Source organism: Arabidopsis thaliana, chromosome 5, assembly GCF_000001735.4.
Source record: "Arabidopsis thaliana chromosome 5, partial sequence".
Classification (NCBI taxonomy): Eukaryota; Viridiplantae; Streptophyta; class Magnoliopsida; order Brassicales; family Brassicaceae; genus Arabidopsis; species Arabidopsis thaliana.
This window is the reverse complement of record NC_003076.8, coordinates 7,122,788-7,138,757: the sequence shown is the minus strand read 5'-3', so window position 1 is coordinate 7,138,757 and position 15,970 is coordinate 7,122,788. Positions and strand designations below refer to the sequence as shown.

The following is a 15,970-nucleotide window of genomic DNA, read 5'->3' as shown; positions in this document are numbered from 1 at the left end:
ATACTTTTTTAACCCGAGTGAAGTTATAACCCAATGTCATAAAGAACATTTCTTGTAGTAACAGGCTCGAAATTGCCATAAAATCAACTCACTCGATGGAAAAATATGCATCTGTTTGATATGTACACTGGTATACTTCTGGATCCGTAAAAATCAAAATGTTTTAGAGTAAAAGAAACAACCACATGTTCTGGGATTTAAAATACATAAACACGAAAAGAAGAATAATCCAAAGCTGTTACTGAAGTGATAAGTGAAAGAGTTTACCTATCATAGAGTTAGGACTTGGGATCATATATTTTTTTTTGAATACAGAAAAAAACAGCTATTTACCCTCTCTATGGCTACTATTAACCTGAGGAAATGATGCATATTTTGAGGCTCTAGGTGGTTCGTTGTCTAACATGTCGGCTGGTGGTATCGCCCCCGCCGTCAGAAAGTTGGGCCCACACGCTCTGAGACTTTGCTCCTCCAGTACTGTTACTACCTTCCTCGTGACCAGCCACCGCCTTCAGAAGCTCGGACTGGAGGGTCACACATTCATCCTTCATCTGTTGGTAAGCGTCTGTCTCCAGGACAGCTGCAATATCCAAGGCCACACCAAATCAAATACAAGAGAAGATCCAATAGTTCTATGGAGACCATCATACACTTTAATGGCCTAGCGTATGATATTAAAACATTGTTTTAAAAATGCAATGTAGAAGCATACCTGCTAGGTTCTCGGCAGTAAACTTAAGGCAAACGCCTTTTAGTTCCTTAGCATTATATCTGTCAGCCAACGCTAAGATCTTCGCGACGGATTTGACTGATACGCCTTTGCAGATGTGGGATTCACACAACAACCTGAGCCTAATCAGGTCGTACTTGTCGGCTGCTGCTAAAACTTTTACAATCAATGTTTCGTATATTTCTGACAGCTTTAAGCGCTCAAATGTATGAGCTGTTGCAGGCTCCACATCTTCCGGAAGAGAATCTTTGTACATGAATTGTAGCAAAGCCTGGATGGAACAGAGCATTAATACAAGCACGATCTAAACTAACAGAAATAACTAAAGAATAACCACCAATGATCAATGATGTACCTTAAAAACCTTAGGTTCCAAATCGTTAATAGTAACCTCTGTATTGTTTGCTTCAAACTCACTGAAAAACTTAGACTTGAAAAATGGAGATCGAGCAGCCAGTACTAGTTTATGAGCTAGAAACTTCTCGCCAGCAATGTTAAAAGTTATATCAGAACCTTCCATGCTATCCAGTAGAACTCCAAAATGTGATCCAAGTTCTGAATCAGGGACGTGAACAGAGTGTAACTGTGGGCAGAGTATTTCTGAAACCACAACTCCAACCGTACAATTGATTATCAAGCAATCGTCTTTCAGGTAGTCAGATGTCTCAAGAATGGAACGTCTGAAGAAACGCTTGTATCCCCTAATCAAACCACAAAGAAGAAAAGGGTATAAGAGGACCTTGATTAACCAGAACTTAAGCAAAAGATATATGTAAAGAGAAGATCAAATATATCTCTTTCAAGAAGGATCAAAGTAAATTGGAAGAAATAAAGACACAGCTTCTCCACTTAAATCAAGATTTTTTTTCCCAATTAAGACTTAAGCTAAGGCTCTGTCTGGATACACTCAGAAAATTCAGTTAGCTAAACACCTTAGAAAATATAGATTTTCCCATTCAATTTTTTTTGGCGTCATGAACATTAAACCACCCACATCACTCATTAGTCAGAGGAATGTGTTACTACACTGACTATGAGTAGCTGAATTCTTCAATTTTCATGCTTTACACCACCAATATGAAAAATCATGCAGTACAAACACAGTTCAAATTTACATTTCTCTTAGAAATTCACAAGTGTTCGATACACCTATCAGCTATGGCTGTCACTTCCAAGTAAGCCCAGGATTCATCAATAGAGAAACTGAACTCTGAACAAAATCTCTCTGACAGTACCCTAATAAGATTACCATGATGTATCTTCTAATTCATGTGATCATTTTCACAGTTTCTCATCTTCAGTTTACCTCACAGCTAGTAAACAGATATCTCTACCATAAAAGCTAGATGAGGGAATCCACGATCACGTGTCAGATCAAGCTCAAGGCTAATGCATATAGAAAGTACTGAAAACCCTAATCAAAAGTAGTTCTTCCTCACAGGAAATGATCAAACATGCATCAATTTAGAAAGCTAATGAAACCCAATGCGAACCCTAACCCTACAAACGAACTAATTGAAATCAAGAAAAACTAAAATTATGAGCAGTGAGCTGAAAAAACTTACCACATGCTTCCTCTGTATTTGAGTGTATAAGGGCCACCATCGAGTGACCGCTCAAAATGGCTATGAACCTTATGTTTCCCCTTTCCACTTTGGTCAACAAGAGCTAGCTCGAAAAGCGCCCTAACTTCGGTTCCTTCACTGGCCAATGCGATAAAAACAGAGACGTACGACGAATTATCCTCCGGATTCTTACCGTCCGGGTAGAAGAAGATCCCCCACTGATAACCTCCGACGGAGAAATTATCACTCGCTATGTGCTTCCCTATACCCATCCCTTTCGCTAAGCTGTATCCTTGAATCACGAATTGATGCGACCCGTTCACCGTCTGCGTCACTGATTTCGAGCTCGTCGGAGATAAAACCCGATCCGGATTCGATCCCTGAATCACTGATTCTGACATCTCCGTTTGAAATTCGCTGCTAATCTAAATGGTATCTAATTGATAGGTTATGCAGAAAAAGAAGAAGAAAGAAGTCAAAATTGGCAAAGTGTTGTTGAGTTAAAGGAAACAGGGAGACACCTCTATCTGAGACAGAGGCTTTAGCTAGTATCAAATAATCTTAGTACTATGTCACAAACCATATATTCAAGTGGAGAAAACATCATCCTTCCTCATTGGATCAAAGTTAGTCATTTGCAGCGTTAAGTCTGTTGTGATGGTCTTCGTGTCTCATATTTATTTATTTCCAAATGCGGCTACTCAACTGCAGATGGTTCAGAAAAACACCATCCCGAGTGACCAAAATCGTGAGCGACCATATGTTGTCGCCGGAGATAGCGTAAACATGATAGTAAAAACTTCAAGTTTGGCTCCCTATTATGTTTTCAAGTCATGTTTTCATACCCTTCATGGAACAGTCCATACTCGTGGAGTTCTAGCTATTGACAAGTCTATGGAGAAATATATAGTTGGTAAGGCTGATGACTGTGTTAGTGATGTTGCAATTTGTCAAGTTAACCCCATTGATGAAAATGAGTTTGTGGGTTTTATCGAGTATAGTGAATTGCTACTAGGAAGTATGTTCTAGTTCCTGATTCTTGAGAACAGAGCTAGGCTATATCTTCTCAAGACACACCTTAAGCAAGCTGAAAAGTCAATGAAGACATCTTGTGTTCTAGTGGAAACGGCTTTCAGTGGAGCTAAGGTTGGGTGGAAACAAGAGGTTATGATGTTGGAACTTCAACTTAAGAGTGTGGAAAATATGTGGGAATGGGCTTATGATGAAGGCAAGAATAAGCCAAGGAATGATGTTGATTATACTCTAATCTTCTTTGTGATTTGATTAAAAACCAGTACATGATAATCATATCTATCTGTATATACCGACCTATCATTCTCCAACTCTAGTTGTATCTCCCCGTAGACCGATGCTATAATTTCTGAGCACTGCTTCTCAGCTGCAGATTTCAGTTTCTTCTCAAATTTCAGCAAAGACACAATGAACAATGCAACAGCCTTGAGATGTGGAAGATAATCAGCTTAAGCCAAAAACGAAGATTTAAAGTAAATGAATGTCATACTACTATACTAGTAATATCAATAACAATAAGAGACCTTCCAAAGCCTTCCTCTTCATCCATCTGGAAAGACTGAGTACTATATATCCCTGCTCAATTCAATAGAAAAATGAGAGTGCAGTATAAAAAAAACCACAACGACGCCGTACAAACGATCAGTATACCTTTGGAAATCAATGAGGCAGGACTTAACACAAGACGTCTAATGCCCTTAAGATTAGCTGTGGCAGCTTCTCTTTCTTCGAGACCTAAATCTAAAGATCAAGAAAATAAGCAAAACATGGATTCTATTAAGAAGCAACTAGGATCTAGAGGGAACAAAAAATGTGAGGCATACTGTTGTAATAAACCAACATATGTTAATCACCTATGAGTTTCTCATTAGACAACGGATCTGTATCTTCATTTGAAAAATCTCTTGTCTTCCCCGAGAAGTCCTGAAAAAATAAATGTTTGACACATGTCAAAGATGAGTATATGTAGATAAGGCAGCTTGAGATTAGTGATTAGTGATTAGCTACCGAAATATAGCAGAACATATGACAACACATACCAAGTAAACTAAAGGACATCTAGTTACATACGTATATGGATTGCGTGACAACATATACGAAGTATATGGTATCATGTCATCAATATCATAAACATATAATCTCAGGTTAAAACATATATCATAAATAACTGATCGACTAACTCCGGCGTTAGCAAACAAAATATTCAAAACTAACTTTTAATATTAAAAACATTATTTTTATTTGATACTGTATAAGAAAATAAAACACATTTTATATCCAATATAAATATATTTTGTATATAGATTTAATAAATTAATTCTTACAATATAGTTAGTTTTTTTCAATTTCAAAACTAAATTAAGAGAATAAACATTTTTTAAGATATGAACTATTCATTAATATTAATAGTTAGTTTTTTTAAGAAGTTAATTTTTTTAATTGTTACATATTTTTAATCAATAGTTAGTTTTTTTCTTATATTATCAATTAAAATTATTAACTTTTTAATTTAAACTAAAAAGTTATATACTCAGTTTTTTCATATTACTTTCATATGAAATTCATATAGTCATGTGTATTGAGTATAATTGTAATAATTTATTTTTTAATAAAAATAAAAAGTTAATTTTTTTAATTGATAATACAAAAAAAAATTCCGTTCCCTTACTTAATTGTTGCTAATAAAAATTTTCTGGTTTTAATTTTAAATTTTTATATCTAAAAGTTTTAAATCATTTTTTTTATATTTTTAGTTTAGTTTTGAAATTGAAAAGCTAATTATTATAAGAATCAATGTATTAAATATATATGTAAAATATATTTATAGTAGATATATAATTATTTCTGATTATACAATAACAAGTAAAATTATATTTTTATTATTAAAATTATTTTTGAATGTTTTTGTTCGTCAACGCTTGTCGCTGGTGGACGTCGAAGTTAATTGACCATTGACAATCTAATAGGGTCATATCTAATCCGATTGCTAAACAAGGCCATCGTCTCTCTCTATCAATCAGCGACGGAAATAAATGGAAGGTCAAGGTTGTTGTGGCGGCGGCGGCGGAAAGACGGAGATGATACCGACGGAGGAAGCTCTGAGAATAGTATTCGGCGTCTCTAAGCGTCTGCCTCCGGTAATCGTATCGCTGTATGAAGCACTTGGGAAAGTGTTGGCGGAAGATATTCGAGCTCCTGATCCTTTACCTCCATATCCTGCTTCCGTCAAGGTTACTAATAGGATCAATTTAATCTGGTGATGATTACAACAGCGAATATTTGATTAATAACTTGACATTATCGTTGTTTAGGATGGGTACGCAGTTGTTGCTTCAGATGGTCCTGGAGAATATCCGGTGATTACTGAATCAAGAGCTGGGAATGATGGTTTGGGTGTGACTGTTACTCCTGGAACTGTGGCTTATGTGACAACTGGTGGTGAGTATATTGCATTTGATGACTTGAAAACTTTGTGCCTGCATTTTAGAGTATATGAAAGTGCTTCTAATTTTCTGTTCTTGTTCACTACTTACTATTTTTCCATTTGGTAGTGTATATGCATGGAGAAGTGTCTGAACGTATATGTTTCTTTGATTTCAACCTATTGTTTTCTTTGGTATGTTTCTCCTTTAGGACCTATACCTGATGGTGCGGACGCAGTTGTCCAAGTTGAGGACACTAAAGTAATTGGAGACGTCTCAACTGAATCAAAAAGAGTAAAAATACTGATTCAAACCAAGAAAGGCACCGATATCCGTAGAGTGGTATGCTTTCTTCTTTTCTCGTTTATGTAACCAGTGTTGTACTTGATATCTTTGATTTCTTATATCTCTTACTGTTTGCTAAATAGTTGAAATCTCGTACTTTTCTTTTATATGTAACGCCATTTGTTGATCTAAGACCATTTTTTTAGGAGTATGCCTAACCGATTTGTTAAATAAATTGAATTACTGTGTCGTTTGATGGGTAAGTTATTGGAACAAATGGAAGATGGTGGGCTAGTTTTGGATATGTACTTGAATTGTCGGACAGCATCCTGTTTTTTGTTATTATCTAGGTTTGTGTTTGCAATGTTTCTTAGAGAAAAGACTCTTGTGGGACTAAGAATAAGCATGCATGAGGTCACCGCTAGAAGACCTGGGGATAGATAAAGCATGTTTCTCTCGTATTAACCATCAAATCTAAGTAGGTGATGAAAAGCAGCTTTTTCAGCTGTTTGGAGGAGATACAATCGTCATATGTTCATTATTGTTTGACAATTTATATGCTAGGGTTGTGATATTGAGAAAGATGCAACTGTACTAACAACTGGAGAAAGAATTGGTGCCTCAGAAATCGGCTTGCTAGCAACCGCAGGAGTAACCATGGTGAAGGTATTGCTGTATATCATTTTTATTTTAGCAGAGTTACTAGAAGATAAGTCCAAAAAAAGTGTTGAAAAAAAACTTTCCTGTAGGTATATCCTATGCCAATAGTTGCTATTCTCTCTACTGGAGATGAACTTGTGGAGCCGACAGCTGGGACTTTAGGTCGTGGGCAGGTATTATGTAGAACTAAGATTCCTGATGCATATGAAAGTTATACCTGTGTAATAATTGCAAATAGGTATTGAACCTTATAATATCTTTAGAGGCTTAATAATGAGCTCTCTGCAGATTAGGGACTCAAATCGAGCAATGTTAGTGGCAGCAGTGATGCAGCAGCAATGCAAAGTTGTTGACCTTGGAATTGTTAGAGATGATAGAAAAGAACTTGAGAAGGTTTTGGACGAGGCCGTATCCTCTGGAGTTGATATTATTTTAACTTCTGGTGGTGTTTCAATGGGAGACAGGGATTTCGTCAAGCCATTACTCGAAGAGAAAGGGAAAGTATATTTCAGCAAGGTAAATAAGCAGTAGAAGTTTTCTCCCTGCACTTTTTCTTTCTCTGCTTTAAAGCGGAAGAGTTGGCTACTATGTTTTCTGAAAATTCTTTTTACGGGACTCTACTGTTTAGTTTCTCAACTAAGCTCAGTAAGTTGACTATGTTTAGTTTGCTATATAGAATGAACCGAGAAGTTTTCATATTTTAGTTTTTTTGCAGGTATTGATGAAACCCGGGAAACCTTTGACCTTCGCCGAGATTAGAGCAAAACCAACTGAAAGTATGCTGGGGAAAACAGTCCTTGCATTTGGATTACCTGGAAATCCTGTGAGCTGTTTGGTTTGTTTCAATATCTTTGTTGTGCCTACAATCCGCCAGCTTGCAGGATGGACAAGCCCCCATCCACTGAGGTAACTGAAGTTTTTCATTATACTTGTTTCTCTATATGAATTCATTCTAAAATGATCGTCGAGAAAAGGGTAGATTACAGTCTAATCTCTGCTCAGAGTGCGACTTCGACTTCAGGAGCCCATCAAGTCTGATCCCATCCGCCCCGAGTTTCATCGGGCCATAATCAAATGGAAAGACAACGATGGATCAGGGACTCCCGGGTGAGCCTGTTCATAATTATGTCTTCTTGTGAGTCAAAAACTTAGCTGGATCTTCCTAGATTTTCTTGGAAGTTCTAGTATGCATTACTATCTTAAATGGGCTAATAAGATATACCTGTTTGTCAGATTTGTTGCTGAGAGCACTGGACATCAGATGAGCAGTAGGCTTTTAAGTATGAGGTCGGCTAATGCTTTGTTGGAGTTGCCTGCTACGGGAAATGTGCTTTCTGCTGGAAGTTCTGTATCAGCTATAATTGTTTCTGATATTAGTGCCTTTTCAATAGACAAGAAAGCCTCATTATCAGAACCAGGCTCTATTCGGAAAGAAAAGAAGTACGATGAAGTACCTGGGCCTGAGTATAAAGTGGCTATTCTTACCGTCAGTGATACTGTCTCAGCTGGGGCTGGACCTGATCGAAGGTATGATTACTGTTAAACTTTATTGATTGTCCCGTTGCAAATCTGGATGAATTGAGTTATGTAAGAATGTTGAAGATATACACACTTTGCATCTTTACAACCTTAAGACTGCATAACCACTGTAAGAAGATGATTCGGAAATGGCAACACTGAGTTTTTCTTTGTCCTGGAATACATTGGTTTTGATGGTCTTAAACATATTTGTCACATATGTCTTAGCTTCTGATAATTGCGGAAGTGGCTAGTTGATGGGTATATTAAGTTTATGCTTGTGGGTAAAAAGTTTTCTGTCTGTTTAGAAGACCTGTTACTGACTGACTATTTGATGAGGAATGAGCTAGAACATGAATTTATAGTAAAAAAACGTCTAGATTCACCTTCTCGATTTTCTTATAATGTGGCAAAATGGATGCAAATATTAATAATGTAGAGTTGATATCTCCTCATCCCGAGTTAAATTCAGTGAGTGAAAACTCTGGAACCGAAACTTCTTACAAGACTTACTTCATTTTGGTCGATTAAAAAGAGTGCATCTAGATACACCTCTCCAGTTCGTTATTCTGGTGAGGTCACAAATTCGATGCCATAGTAAAACTGCACAGTTATATTGCTCCCTGTCATAGTGAGACAGGAAAGCATCACAGTGCTTTGCTACATCTTTAAGCAAAATCTCATCTCCATGCCATTCTTCATGTTAAATGCCCAAACCCTCTCCAGATAGTTTTTTGTTTGTATTCACTTCAAATTTGTGTGAAAGTTTTGGTCTTATCAATTATTTATCCATTGGTTTTATGATCATTTCTTGTTTGAATTTCTTATGCTGGTGTAGTGGGCCCAGAGCTGTGTCAGTAGTTGATTCCTCGTCTGAAAAACTGGGGGGAGCTAAGGTAGTTGCAACAGCTGTTGTCCCCGATGAAGTGGAAAGAATAAAAGACATTCTTCAGAAATGGAGCGATGTTGACGAAATGGATCTCATTCTTACACTTGGTATACAAACATTTAGTTACTTATTGTTGATTTGTTGTTGTATTTGAAGCATATTTTTGATATAGTTAACATCTTGGAATTAGGTGGTACTGGCTTCACTCCAAGAGATGTAACACCTGAAGCAACGAAAAAGGTGATCGAGAGAGAAACACCCGGTCTCCTCTTTGTTATGATGCAAGAGAGCTTAAAGGTTTATTACTTACCTCTTAACTCTACTGATATTTAATCTTATAAACCAAACCCATCCAATTCAAAAAATTGAGCTTCAATACAGTCAGAATAGTTCTTCTTTCTCTAATATGCAAAATCCTGAAACCAAATTAGGTCACTATTTTCTAAAACTGAATAACCAGACCTGGATTGAACATTGTTGCTTTTCTTCATAATGGAAAAGAATGGTGGTGAGCAGTCATCTGATTCCGTGTCCTTTTTTCTCTGTGACAGATCACTCCATTTGCGATGCTCTCGCGCTCTGCGGCAGGAATTAGAGGCTCAACATTGGTACAAATCTCTAACTTCACATTAGTATAATATCTAAGTTGCCATCATCACTCACGTTTCCATGTTTTTGGTTTCCCCAGATAATCAACATGCCTGGAAACCCAAACGCAGTGGCCGAGTGTATGGAGGCTCTGTTACCTGCATTGAAACACGCACTGAAGCAGATCAAAGGAGACAAGAGAGAGAAACATCCGAAGCACATACCTCACGCAGAAGCCACCCTACCGACTGATACATGGGACCAAAGCTATAAGTCAGCCTATGAGACGGGAGAGAAGAAAGAAGAGGCTGGATGTTCTTGTACTCACTAAAACTCTCCAGCTTCTCCACAAAGCCCCAAGTGATTTTGCTCTGCACTGTTGTGACTGTAAAACTTTTGACAAGTTTTGTGTTTGCTGAGTTAGTTACACGAAACCCAAATACTATATATGGTGCGAAATGTAGTTTTTGTAATAAGGTTCTACTTTTTTGTAATAATATGCATATCCCTTGATGAGAAAAATACTTTGCATAAGCCAAATAACAGAAAATATCAACAATTTGATTAAACATTCATTTTCGGTTTGGTTTACGAATTTTCGGTTTGGTTTACCTTAATTAAAACCTGGGAAACGAAATGAAATAGTAGAGAGTCTCCTCTTTCCCCGGATAGTGAACAGAAATAGGAGCTCAGTTTGAAACCAAAGCTATAAAAATGGGTCAGCTCGCTCTTCAGAGACTCCAGCCGTTAGCTTCGCTTCCAAGACGCCCTCCTTCTCTCCCGCCACCGTCTTCAGCTACTCCGTCCCTCCCTTGCGCAACCGCCTCTCGCCGCCCCCGATTCTACGTCGCCAGGTTTTCTTCTATTTCCCTCGGATGATTCTATCTCTCTTGTTGGTGTATTTGCAACTCTATTTACTTTCGTTATGGTTTCACTATTCAACCTAATCCTGTTATGGTTTCTCTTGTTTGTTTGCAGTATCGATTTTGTACCATAGGTTGTTTTTCATCCTCCATTTGCAATTTGCATAAGCATTCGAAAAATGTATTGATGCTGTGTTGTATTATTTGTTAGATTCATGAATTTTCCACTAATCCTGTTGTTGTTTGTGAAAACAAAATAGAGCAATGTCATCCCACATCGTTGGGTATCCTCGTATTGGACCGAAGAGAGAGCTTAAGTTTGCATTGGAGTCCTTCTGGGATGGGAAAACCAATGTTGATGATTTGCAAAATGTTGCTGCTAATCTGAGAAAATCGATTTGGAAACATATGGCTCATGCTGGAATCAAATATATTCCCAGCAATACTTTTTCATACTATGATCAGATGTTGGATACCACAGCGATGCTTGGTGCTGTTCCCTCTAGATATGGTTGGGAAAGTGGTGAGATTGGGTTTGATGTTTACTTCTCCATGGCACGGGGAAATGCTTCTGCTCATGCTATGGAAATGACCAAGTGGTTTGATACCAACTAGTAAGTAACTGAATCTTCTTTCTTCCCTCTTTGTTAAGTTTCTTTCTCAGTTATTATTGCTAATAAATGCTCTAACAGCCATTACATTGTTCCTGAGTTGGGTCCTGACGTCAATTTCTCCTATGCATCTCACAAGGCTGTGGTTGAATTTAAGGAGGCGAAAGCAGTAAGTTGACGACTGGAACCCTTTTCACTTAGTTTCTCGGAATAACTTTTAGTTGAGCTGATACTGGCATATAGATAATTGATGGTATTGCTATTCTCTTCAGCTTTCCTCTTTTTATCCCAAGGTTCTTATTCACAGCTGTGTTTTTGGCTGTTCATGGCACAGCTTGGCATAGACACAGTTCCTGTGCTCATTGGTCCCATGACCTACTTGCTCCTGTCAAAACCAGCAAAGGGTGTTGAAAAATCATTCTGCCTTCTTTCTCTGATTGACAAGATTCTTCCTGTCTACAAGTAAGAATAATATTACGCCAACTGTGACGCTTTTAGAAATTAGCTAGACCAAAATAAATTCAAAAGATACAATTTCATTTGGATAGTGCTCGAAACCATAACTGGTTTATGTGGCATTTATTTTGGCAGAGAAGTTTTGGCTGATCTCAAGTCTGCTGGTGCACGATGGATTCAGTTCGATGAGCCTATACTTGTGATGGATCTTGACACCAGCCAATTGCAGGCATTTTCCGATGCGTACTCTCACATGGAGTCATCTTTGGCAGGCTTGAATGTTCTTATTGCCACATACTTTGCAGATGTTCCTGCTGAAGCGTACAAGACATTGATGTCTTTGAAATGTGTTACTGGGTTTGGATTTGACCTCGTTCGTGGATTGGAGACTCTTGATTTAATCAAGATGAATTTTCCTCGTGGGAAGCTACTATTTGCTGGAGTTGTTGATGGAAGGAACATTTGGGCGAATGATCTTTCTGCGTCACTCAAGACACTACAGACTCTTGAAGACATTGTTGGAAAAGGTGTCAGTAAACAAAGTTTCAGTTGATTGCTTTCACTTCTTTTTCCTATCTAGCTTCAGATTGATGTAAACCTTTCTCTTCTCTTTGCAGAAAAAGTTGTGGTTTCTACTTCTTGCTCTCTACTCCATACTGCTGTGGACTTAGTGAATGAAATGAAACTTGATAAAGAACTAAAATCTTGGCTTGCATTTGCTGCACAAAAGGTCGTTGAAGTGAATGCACTTGCCAAATCATTCTCTGGAGCTAAGGATGAGGTACATCTTTTGCTTATTACATTATGTAGTACTTCTGAGGTTTTTTAATATTGGAAAGGCTTTGCGTTTCTAGTTGTCTTTGACTCTTTGACTTATAACTTTTCCCACGGTTGAAGTGATCGGCTTTAAACATATGTCCCAATGACTGCAACTACATCGATGCCCAATGAATTTATATCTCATATACTGTACCTTTACCTGATCTCATGGATCATTGCTGGACTTTGCTTTTATTTGATATCAGAAGTAGTTAACCTTAGGCTTTGTATTGTCTTGGTCCTTTTGTAGGCATTGTTTTCTTCTAATTCCATGCGTCAAGCTTCTAGAAGATCATCGCCAAGGGTGACAAATGCAGCTGTACAGCAGGATGTAAGGGGTTTTCTAACAAATTGCTCTTTGTATCCTGGACTTGTATCTTTAATTACTTTCTTACTCAGGTTGATGCAGTAAAGAAATCTGATCACCACCGTTCAACAGAAGTAAGTGTTAGGCTACAAGCCCAGCAGAAGAAGCTTAACCTTCCTGCTCTTCCAACAACTACAATTGGATCTTTTCCTCAGACCACAGATCTCAGACGGATACGCAGGGAATTCAAGGCCAAAAAGTAGGCCTATCTAATCCAGTGATGTATCTGAAATATTCTAACATATCATTATATAAATACTGATGTATACGCTGCATTTGCAGGATATCAGAAGTTGACTATGTCCAGACTATCAAAGAGGAATATGAAAAGGTAATCAAGCTTCAGGAAGAACTTGGGATTGATGTATTGGTGCATGGGGAGGCAGAGGTGGGAATATACCTTAACCTAGGTTTATTATTCAAACTATTTCATTTTTACCCCCCTGATATGACATAGTCCTGCAGAGAAACGATATGGTGGAGTTTTTCGGTGAGCAGCTGTCTGGCTTTGCTTTCACTTCGAATGGGTGGGTCCAGTCATATGGGTCCCGCTGTGTCAAGCCACCTATCATCTATGGTGATATCACCCGGCCAAAGGCAATGACGGTTTTCTGGTCGTCAATGGCACAGAAAATGACCCAACGTCCTATGAAGGGGATGCTCACAGGCCCTGTTACAATTCTCAATTGGTCCTTTGTTAGAAATGACCAACCCAGGTGTGACATCTAAGCCTCTCAAGCTTCCTTTCGCTGTATGGTATTCCATTTCACCATTCTTGTTGTTTGTAGGCATGAGACATGTTTCCAAATTGCACTTGCCATCAAAGATGAGGTTGAGGACCTTGAAAAGGCTGGTGTCACTGTTATCCAGATTGATGAAGCTGCATTAAGAGAGGGATTGCCTCTCAGAAAATCCGAGCAAAAGTTTTACCTTGACTGGGCCGTCCACGCATTCAGAATTACAAACAGCGGTGTGCAAGACAGTACTCAGGTATTTGTATTTCACTTTATTGCTCCTTCCCACTTAAAGAATGTTTTTTACGAGTATGTTGACCATAATGTGGTTTCTGCCATTTTCGTGGACAATAGAATGTGATATCAAGATGAAGGACGTGAAACAATTACTAAATAAAGGAAGAGATCTAATTTATTCAAATGACACCTTAATGTTCTTCTTGTACTTCATGCAGATCCACACCCACATGTGCTACTCAAATTTCAACGACATCATCCACTCAATTATTGATATGGATGCTGATGTGATCACTATTGAGAACTCACGGTCAGATGAGAAGCTCTTATCAGTCTTCCATGAAGGAGTGAAATACGGTGCTGGAATTGGTCCAGGGGTTTATGACATTCACTCTCCTCGTATCCCATCTACTGAAGAAATAGCTGAACGTATCAACAAGATGCTTGCTGTTCTGGACAGCAAAGTCCTTTGGGTGAACCCTGACTGTGGCCTAAAGACGCGGAATTACTCTGAAGTTAAATCTGCACTTAGCAACATGGTTGCAGCTGCCAAGCTAATCCGCTCTCAGCTAAATAAGTCATGAACCTTTCCTCAAGTAAGTTTCCTCAAAATCGTTGCTTGGGTAGGTAGAATTTCTCTATGAGTGCCTGGAATGAATTTCATATTGACGCATGCAACAAGTCTCATCGATTTTCATCTTCTTTTATAGAATTCCTCCCCTTTTTTTTTGTTTTTTATTCATTTAACAGTTCTTCTTGGGTTGGAAGTTATGTTATACTTCTGATTGTTTTCCTCAATTCTAGTTAAAATTTCTGGCACCGGAATTAATTATACTAGGGCTAATTAGAAATCTGTAAAATGAAGCTTTTGTCATTTCTCGTCACACATTTTTACAGAAATGTAGAGTAATATAGCAAATGTTATTTATTTTCTGCATAAACAAGCTTATACGTTGTGAAATACAAATGCAAGTGTCACTCATTCCTCGGATTTCCACACAAGGGATGAACGTACTGCATTTCTAGCATACAGTAAGATTAGCAGAACCAATGAAACCGAAGCAGCCAAATTGCAAAGTAACTGTCTTTTGTTCTTTGCTTCCTTTACCACATTTCCAGTTGCCTCTTTGTACTTCTCAAACCATTTCGCTCCAACTTTGTCTTTCTCGTCATCCTTGGAACTCAAAGGTCCTTTAGGCTCACCAGTTAATTTATTCTTTCCACTCTGTACTACCTCCCTTGCTTTTTGCTGTGCATCATGTTTCAGCTGCTGTGCATCATGTTTTAGCTGCTGTGCATCATGTTTCAGCTGATCGGTTTTACCACCGCTTGGCTTCTCAACCATTGCCTTTGGACCCTGGCCTTGTTTTCTCTCATGCTGATCATGGGGTTTCATGATCACCGGTGTTGGTGGCTTGGTTTGAGGGATTTCTGTTTTGAGTTTGGGATGCCGGATGTAGAGTTTGTTATCCTTGAACATGGCTGAAACTGAGTCGATGTCAACGGTCAATGGAACTGGAATTTCCTGGTGGAAGCGAATCCATTTGTTTCCACCAGTTGGGCGTTCTCCTGTTAGTCTTAGCTTCCTTGTTGCAGTTACCGACACTTTAAGTTGTTCTTTCTTGAATCCTAACGACAGAAGACAATATGAGCTTGCTTGCTCTTACCAAAATCTTTCTCTCTATTCTATGTGTTTAATGTAGAAAAAAAGGAACACAAATAAACAAGATCGAGAAGAAGAAAACAAACCTGGAAGATCAGCGACAAGAACCTCGGCGTCTGGTTCAGAGGTCCATCTAGTTGCAGGCTCAAATTCTTGGTAAACACGTTCGATTCCAAAGTTAGCCATTCTCTATCTCTCTTTTGCTTTTGGCTGCTCTTTGTTTGGTTTATAGGTAAATGTTTTGTTTTGTGAGAAAGCATAGAAAGATCACTAAGATTTTATAGGCAAAGAAGATTATTAGACAACAAAGAGTTTTGGTTTTAGTTTGAAGAAACGAAGGCTTAGTTCTTTGGGTTTACCACTTCCTCTTCCTCTTCTTTGTGTTTTCTTTGTCTTGAAGATTTTGATGATTCTTTGGATTGAGTTTAGTATTAAATATCCCTTTTTAATTGTCTGTCAACAAAATTAAATTTTTTAACGTTTGTGATAAACATATAATTACATTGTATATTTCTACTATTATTATTGTA

At 38.0% G+C, this 15,970-nt stretch overlaps 5 protein-coding genes and 1 long non-coding RNA gene across 9 annotated transcripts; 2 read left to right on the top strand and 4 right to left on the bottom strand.

Moving 5' to 3' along the window:
* Positions 1 to 46: 46 nt before the first annotated feature.
* Positions 47 to 2,797, bottom strand: BPM5 (BTB-POZ and MATH domain 5). The gene is made up of 4 exons (NM_122109.4): positions 2,296 to 2,797; positions 1,086 to 1,431; positions 713 to 1,001; positions 47 to 580 (listed from the first exon to the last, which is right to left on the bottom strand). Exons 1-4 carry the CDS (start codon positions 2,694 to 2,696, stop codon positions 384 to 386), a joined length of 1,233 nt encoding a protein of 410 aa, NP_197600.1. The 5' UTR covers positions 2,697 to 2,797; the 3' UTR covers positions 47 to 383.
* Positions 2,798 to 3,496: 699 nt separating this feature from the next.
* Positions 3,497 to 4,004, bottom strand: AT5G03275. The gene is made up of 2 exons (NR_142675.1): positions 3,851 to 4,004; positions 3,497 to 3,691 (listed from the first exon to the last, which is right to left on the bottom strand). It is a non-coding gene; the product is annotated as an other RNA (long non-coding RNA).
* On the bottom strand, positions 3,754 to 4,442 carry AT5G20995 (uncharacterized protein; the record flags this gene model as incomplete). The annotated part of the gene is made up of 4 exons (NM_001343694.1): positions 3,754 to 3,903; positions 3,979 to 4,068; positions 4,182 to 4,306; positions 4,399 to 4,442. The coding sequence occupies 4 exons, from the start codon at positions 4,440 to 4,442 to the stop codon at positions 3,812 to 3,814; spliced, it is 351 nt and encodes a 116-aa protein (NP_001332399.1). The 3' UTR covers positions 3,754 to 3,811.
* Positions 4,443 to 5,245: 803 nt separating this feature from the next.
* Positions 5,246 to 10,283, top strand: B73 (molybdopterin biosynthesis CNX1 protein / molybdenum cofactor biosynthesis enzyme CNX1 (CNX1)). Of its 3 annotated transcripts, NM_122108.4 has the most exons (13): positions 5,246 to 5,558; positions 5,640 to 5,766; positions 5,962 to 6,092; positions 6,600 to 6,701; positions 6,785 to 6,868; positions 6,984 to 7,211; positions 7,411 to 7,601; positions 7,698 to 7,802; positions 7,929 to 8,222; positions 9,052 to 9,209; positions 9,293 to 9,399; positions 9,654 to 9,710; positions 9,791 to 10,283. In NM_122108.4, exons 1-13 carry the CDS (start codon positions 5,361 to 5,363, stop codon positions 10,019 to 10,021), a joined length of 2,013 nt encoding a protein of 670 aa, NP_197599.1. In that variant the 5' UTR covers positions 5,246 to 5,360; the 3' UTR covers positions 10,022 to 10,283. The 3 variants fall into 3 exon arrangements, with proteins under 3 accessions (NP_197599.1, NP_001332397.1, NP_001332398.1); NM_001343692.1 differs by having other exon boundaries at positions 5,256 to 5,558; positions 5,962 to 6,701; NM_001343693.1 differs by lacking the exon at positions 5,246 to 5,558 and having other exon boundaries at positions 5,587 to 5,766.
* Positions 10,284 to 10,345: 62 nt separating this feature from the next.
* Positions 10,346 to 15,958, top strand: MS3 (methionine synthase 3). Of its 2 annotated transcripts, NM_001085142.1 has the most exons (13): positions 10,399 to 10,544; positions 10,814 to 11,167; positions 11,246 to 11,333; positions 11,499 to 11,626; positions 11,756 to 12,147; positions 12,238 to 12,401; positions 12,690 to 12,770; positions 12,839 to 13,005; positions 13,089 to 13,194; positions 13,272 to 13,522; positions 13,595 to 13,796; positions 13,996 to 14,373; positions 15,481 to 15,958. In NM_001085142.1, the coding sequence occupies exons 1-12, from the start codon at positions 10,405 to 10,407 to the stop codon at positions 14,359 to 14,361; spliced, it is 2,439 nt and encodes an 812-aa protein (NP_001078611.1). In that variant the 5' UTR covers positions 10,399 to 10,404; the 3' UTR covers positions 14,362 to 14,373; positions 15,481 to 15,958. The 2 variants fall into 2 exon arrangements, with proteins under 2 accessions (NP_197598.2, NP_001078611.1); NM_122107.4 differs by lacking the exon at positions 15,481 to 15,958 and having other exon boundaries at positions 10,346 to 10,544; positions 13,996 to 14,609.
* Positions 14,757 to 15,958, bottom strand: AT5G20970 (HSP20-like chaperones superfamily protein; the record flags this gene model as incomplete). Its single annotated transcript, NM_122106.2, has 2 exons — positions 15,527 to 15,958; positions 14,757 to 15,406 (listed from the first exon to the last, which is right to left on the bottom strand). Exons 1-2 carry the CDS (start codon positions 15,624 to 15,626, stop codon positions 14,757 to 14,759), a joined length of 750 nt encoding a protein of 249 aa, NP_197597.1. The 5' UTR covers positions 15,627 to 15,958.
* Positions 15,959 to 15,970: the final 12 nt, after the last annotated feature.

Excerpts from the sequence above, each read along its gene's own strand:
- BPM5 (NM_122109.4), bottom strand. The coding sequence starts at position 2,696 with ATGTCAGAATCAGTGATTCAGGGATCGAATCCGGATCGGGTTTTATCT. Across the intron at positions 1,432-2,295 it reads AAATACAGAGGAAGCATGTG|GGGATACAAGCGTTTCTTCA; the intron begins GTAAGTTTTTTC and ends TGGTTTGATTAG. Across the intron at positions 1,002-1,085 it reads TGGAACCTAAGGTTTTTAAG|GCTTTGCTACAATTCATGTA; the intron begins GTACATCATTGA and ends TGTTCCATCCAG.
- B73 (NM_122108.4), top strand. The coding sequence starts at position 5,361 with ATGGAAGGTCAAGGTTGTTGTGGCGGCGGCGGCGGAAAGACGGAGATG. Across the intron at positions 5,767-5,961 it reads GGCTTATGTGACAACTGGTG|GACCTATACCTGATGGTGCG; the intron begins GTGAGTATATTG and ends TTTCTCCTTTAG. Across the intron at positions 7,803-7,928 it reads GATGGATCAGGGACTCCCGG|ATTTGTTGCTGAGAGCACTG; the intron begins GTGAGCCTGTTC and ends CCTGTTTGTCAG.
- MS3 (NM_001085142.1), top strand. The coding sequence starts at position 10,405 with ATGGGTCAGCTCGCTCTTCAGAGACTCCAGCCGTTAGCTTCGCTTCCA. Across the intron at positions 10,545-10,813 it reads CCCCGATTCTACGTCGCCAG|AGCAATGTCATCCCACATCG; the intron begins GTTTTCTTCTAT and ends AAAACAAAATAG. Across the intron at positions 11,334-11,498 it reads AATTTAAGGAGGCGAAAGCA|CTTGGCATAGACACAGTTCC; the intron begins GTAAGTTGACGA and ends TTCATGGCACAG.